General features: G+C 40.7%; 1 protein-coding gene across 1 annotated transcript in view; it reads right to left on the reverse strand.

The window, feature by feature from the left end:
* The window catches only part of cc2d2a (coiled-coil and C2 domain containing 2A), a 238,481-nt gene that overhangs the window by 65,357 nt on the left and 167,124 nt on the right, over positions 1–6,000 (reverse strand). Inside the window, exons 25-27 of the mRNA XM_037698350.1 lie at positions 5,322–5,489; positions 5,116–5,176; positions 4,918–5,027 (exon numbers count right to left, since the gene is read on the reverse strand). Coding sequence (XP_037554278.1) covers positions 4,918–5,027; positions 5,116–5,176; positions 5,322–5,489 — 339 coding nt within the window. The remainder of the gene's footprint in view (positions 1–4,917; positions 5,028–5,115; positions 5,177–5,321; positions 5,490–6,000) is intronic.

The following is a 6,000-nucleotide window of genomic DNA, read 5'->3' on the forward strand; positions in this document are numbered from 1 at the left end:
TCCCAGTTTCAGCCTCACATCTGACCTTACGTGTTAAACCCATCGAACGCAAGTTGTCTTTCTGCTTTCTGCAATACAGTTCAAGAGGTTATGTTAAAGATCCACATCATTGTAAAACTCGCAGGTACTCCCTGATGCAACCATCTCAGGTAGTGGTGCTGAGTCAATTTGTAGAATGGACCCCAGAGGAACAATTTCCTATTTGTGTCTACCGCCACCTGCAGGATGAGACCGGACACGACCCCCAGGCCAGGGTGACCAACTCCTTGAACCAACTTAATGCGCTGCAGAAGGCTAAGAGTGAGGATCCTTCTCCAGGATCCTGGAAGTTTCTCTTGGTTCACGAGCGGCTCTTGGGAGTCAGATTGTGCTAAAGATCTTGGCCCCCCGACTGCAATTCTTATTATTTTTTGTGTTTTGATGATTGGTATTATCCCTTGTGCTAGAATGATCGTTCGTAAAATGATTCAGGTTGAGACTAAAACCGCTAATGTCATGACCCTGATGCAGCACTCAGGTGAAACCTCCGCAGATGATCAGAGCCACCTGGAGTGGGCAGAATCAAAATATCTGTAAAATCAAATCATACGTGGTGTGGTCTCCCATAAATATGGGGAGACCAAAAGAGGGTGTGTTGGATTTGATATCTTTTTATATCTTTTGACAAGCCTTGACATTTCTCTGATGATGTGAAATGATGCATTTTCTACAAGGTGTGTGCGTGTCTGAATTCAAGGGTTTGAACTATATTTACAGGCCTGCATTAATTCTAAAGTGTTTACTATGTTATATATATATATAATCTCACAATTGCTAAGGATAATCATACACTAATTACTTCATGTTATATATAATCTCACAAGTGCTAAGGATAATCATACAAGTTCACATTTGATATAATTCTGAGGGAAACAGAGACAGGTATGACACTTGTTTGTTTAATACTAAGGTGAAGTGCTTCTGAAATTCTGTGCTCGGGTCATTTGAACACCCCAAACCCATCAACCAACACCAGCAACTGACATGGCACCCCAGACCATCACTGATTGTGGGTGCTTCACACTGGACTTCTGGCATTTTGGCATTTCCTTCTCCCCAGTCTTCTTCCAGACTCTGGCACCTTGATTTCCGAATAACATGCAAAATTTGCTTTCATCCGAAAAAAGTACTTTGGACCACTGAGCAACAGTCCAGTGCTGCTTCTCTGTAGCCCAGGTCAGGCGCTTCTGCCGCTGTTTCTGGTTCAAAAGTGGCTTGACCTGGGGAAAGTGGCACCTGTAGCCCATTTCCTGCACACGCCTGTGCACGGTGGCTCTGGATGTTTCTACTCCAGACTCAGTCCACTGCTTCCGCAGTTCCCCCAAGGTCTGGAATCAGCCCTTCTCCACAATCCTCCTCAGGGTCCGGTCACCTCTTCTCGTTGTGCAGCGTTTTCTGCCACACTTTTCCCTTCCCACAGACTTCCCACTGAGGTGCCTTGATACAGCACTCTGGGAACAGCCTATTCGTTCAGCAATTTCTTTCTGTGTCTTACCCTCTTGCTTGAGGGTGTCAATGATGGCCTTCTGGACAGCAGTCAAGTCGGCAGTCTTACCCATGATTGCGGTTTTGAGTAATGAATAAGGCTGGGAGTTTTTAAAAGCCTCAGGAATCTTTTGCAGGTGTTTAGAGTTACGTCGTTGATTCAGATGGTTAAGTTAATAGCTTGTTTAGAGAACCTTTTCATGATATGCTAATTTTTTGGGACAGGCATTTTGGGTTTTCATGAGTTGTATGCCATAATCATCAGTATTAAAACAATTAAAGACCTGAAATATTTCAGTTGGTGTGCAATGAATCTGATATATATGAAAGTTTCATTTTTATCATTACATTATGGAAAATAATGACCTTAATGACTTAATAATGACCTTTAATTAATGCTAATTTTTTGAGAAGGACCTGTACAATAAAGCTGGTCTCACCACTGTCTTGTAAACTTTTTCTTTGACATTTGCTGACACCCTTTTGTCACAAATCACTCCTGAAACTTTTCTCCATCCACTAAATCCTGCCTGGATTCTCTTCACCTCTTTACCACACTCCCCATTTTCCTGGAGAGTGGACCCCAAGTACTTGAAGTCCTGCACCTTTGTGACCACTGCTCCTTGTAGCCTCACTGTTCCACTGGCCTCCCTCTCATTCACACACATGTACTGTCTTATGTAGTGAACTTAACCCGATGTCAAAACTAAGCCTAAGGTCAAAACTCTTGACCTTAAGAACCTTGTGGGACAGGAACTGTCATTTCATTGATTTGAATCCAGAAATACAGGTTCACCCATCCTGAGACTCTCTTTCTTGAAAATCAAGTGAAAGAACACTCTCTTTTTATTATCATTACTATTTTACAAATGTTGATAATCAAAGTGTCTTAGTTCAAACCATTTTAGATGTTGCAGTGAACTAATCAATTTTATTAACTGTGAAACAGTGTAATGATTTTAATGCTTATGCAGAGTTAGAATTCATGTTAAGGTCTGTTACAGATTTTTATGCATTTTCTGATTTCTGTCTTTGAATGAGCAAGTGTGCGTTTTCCAAGGTCAGGAGTCGAAGCAGACATGTGTTGGAACAACTGTCTTGTTTACATCCTCTCAGACGCCAACGGAGTTGGCACCTGTTTCTAAAACTCGCCAAAACAAAACTCTCTCTGTCTCTGAGAACAGTTTAATCTGTTCCATAACAATTCTTGCTGTTTTCTGACTTATAGTAACCTCTTACGTCACAAAACACACCCCTGTCTGGTTGATATTATCCAATCAGGACGCTCAAATATACCGGAAATAGAGCTCTTTAAAATGTCGGTACTTCCTGGTTCTCGGAGTTCTGATATGTCCTAGTGCTGTGCAGTTGCTGTGGGAGCCGGGAAGACCCTGACATGACCACAGAGCTCTTCCGAGTGTCATGGGATTATAACACTTTCCACTTGCTGAGGTGAGCTTGTGTCAGACGGAATCTCGTCACTACTTCGGACGAGTCACAGCCATCCTATGGAGACGCTGGACAGGTAGCGTTAACTGGACCTCCATATCTGCTGATTAATCTTCAGAAAGGTAATGAGTCAAGTTTCCTACCAAAGCGTACCGAGGAGAGCTGGGTTCGAATGGAGGGTGCCGTTTCTGAAGCTGACACCACATTCTCCCTCATCCATCTTTTACTCCCTTTAAACTCCATCTTTCCATCTTTAAATTCTTCTCTCAAGTAGAAATCCTTCCAGATAATTTAGAAATGTCTGTGTAAAGTGCTCATCCACCGCCGTGTGGATAATTGATCATAACTGTACAGTTTTCATAAATGTCTGTGGTGAAGCAACGGAAAATCATGGCCGTATGGTTTTCCTGATTGATTGATTATGTTGTTATTTTCATATTTTGCCAAATTAATGTAAATGTTTGATGTTAAACTTTGATTCTGTAAATAAATGACCGCATTCATTTTGATGGGTCAAAGATAAATGACGTCTCACGTTTGCATTTCATTAAATTCAATGCACGTTTTATTCAGTCCAGAAAAATGAGGAATCCGTTTTAATTGATGAATATTTTGCAGCATCTGTTCATCTACACTTACTACGGCTGACTTTCATTCCTCTTCTTAGTGCATACCTCCACCTCTCCAAGTTCTCTAAATAAGGTTAATAAAACAATACTCTCATTTCTTTTATAATGAAAACTCTCTCAGGTGGATAGTAAATAATGAAAAGATATTCTACAGCCCTATTTGCATGGGATTAGTTTTATCTAGGGACCACATGTAATAAATAAATTATTCCCCAACGTCTGCTTTTTATGTGGCGCATTCGCACGGGATAACCAAAGCCTGAGATTTAGCTGAAATTTATGGACATCTTCCGGAAATGATGTTAATGCGCTGCGTATTTTAGAGCTGTCAACCCAGAGCCCGACCTGGATTCGGACCGGGCCGGTCCATATAATGTGCTTAATGTGCGGGCCGGGCTGGTCTCAGGCTTTAATGTGGTTTTATGAATCAGCACTAAAGAATGCACAATATAAAATTGTGTTAATCTACTTGTTGAGGAGGAGACAGGTCTGACCGGCCAGTTTAAGAGGTAAGAAAAGCCATGTTAAGCTCAGATGACAGCTGTCACCGGCCGCGCACGGCCACTGACCCACTGGTAAACATGGACTTGCGACTTGTCCAGGGTGTACCCCACCTCTCGTACAGTGATGGCTGGACATGGGCACCAGCGACCCCCACTACCCGAAAAGGAAGAAGCGGGTAAATATAATGGATGGATGGATGAATGGATGGGTCAGCTGATCATGCGCGAGTCTCTGCACCTGTTGTCATTTGCAGTGAAGGAAGTAGCAGAATAAAAACCGACGTGAGCAGTAGCGCGTTCATTTAAAATAGATTGTTCTATATTTTTAAAAATTAAATTAAATTAAATTCAGTTTATTTATATAGCGCCAAATCACAACAAAGTTGTCTCAGGGCACTTTACAGAAACATTCACATACATAAAAGCCAATTAGTAAAGTTCTCTATCTAAGGAATCCAGCAGACATGATGATTTTAGAAAATGATTTTGCTTAGAAAACAACCCCCCCCAATTACCTATCGGATCCTGCCCATTTCTGTCCAAATCACAGAGATGCTTATTCACATTGGATTAGTATTATCACAGGACCTCAGAGTTCAGCAAAATATAGTAGGTAATTTGCGGGGGAATTTTTACTTTACAAATGACTGACATGGCCGATTCGCACAGGATTAACAACACAGACAATCTCTGTAATTATTACAAATAATATGTGGTCCCTAGGTAAAACTAATCCCATGCAAATAGGGCTTAAGTCTACATATTTCCCATCAAAAAATAAAAGACAAAACAAGGAGTTTTCAGTTATTCACCTGAATGGCAGTTGCAGCTCCTCATTCCAGCTTGGGTTCGGTCCATCAGCTGTGGTTGTTTGAAGCACTGTGCGCTGAAAGGAAACTTCTACAAATGGCCTGACTTGTACCTGTGTTAGATACAAAGACACACACTTAAACGAGATCAAACAAACCACACAACGGTCTGTTGCAGATTAGAGTGCTGGTGTACTGTACCTGACTGAGGCACCAATCACTGCCCTGGGTGGCGCTCTGAGAAAACTGTCCTGGTGGTTTACTGAAATGAAAACCAATTAAAACTATTTAGATCGTTGTCAGTTACCAAAAAGCTTTTGACCGAATCCAACCTCTGAGGGTTGTTCAGGGCCAGTGAGGCTTTAGGTTCGTTTTTAGCTGTGCTGAATATAACTGGAGGAACTCACTTGCTCTGAGGTTTGCGGATTGGGATGTCATGAGCCCGGATGACATTAATGAGCAGCTTGATGTCTCCATCAGACAGATTCTGAGTTGTCACCTTCTTTCTTTCATTTCTCTGTGGTTTTAGCGGTCGTTTGGGTTCAGTTAACTTAAACAGGTTGATTCCCAGAATCCTATTTGTGACAACAAACATGCAATCAGAAAATAGAGGTTTTTGATTTTAAACAATGTCTTCAAGTGAGAGTTTCTTAAATAGATACATTGAATTAAAACAAACTGTAGGATGGGATTGTGAACTATTGGCAGTATTCAGTTTTTCCAAGTATTTGCAATTTTACCGTCACAGGACTAATGTGGAGGCTGTTCACCTCAATGCAATTTCTCTCACATGAGAACAAACCATTGACCTCTGATAGTAGGAACATAACATTTTGTAAACTGAACTGGCAAGGAGAAATTTAGAATTATGTGATGGTGTTTGTAAACCAAAATTTTCTTATGATGTTTCAGAACATGAAGTATCATTTTAGGTGTTTATTCATTCAAGAAAAGCAACATAAATACACACAATTTATTCACATAAATCTATTTGTTATGTGTTTAATATATGTAGTTGTAATACAAGACATTATTATAATAAATTCTTTAACTAGATTTAAATTTTATAGTTGGCAGCAAAAGTAT

Source organism: Nematolebias whitei, chromosome 3 (assembly GCF_014905685.2).
Source record: "Nematolebias whitei isolate Nwh7 chromosome 3, NemWhi1, whole genome shotgun sequence".
NCBI classification, from domain to species: Eukaryota; Metazoa; Chordata; class Actinopteri; order Cyprinodontiformes; family Rivulidae; genus Nematolebias; species Nematolebias whitei.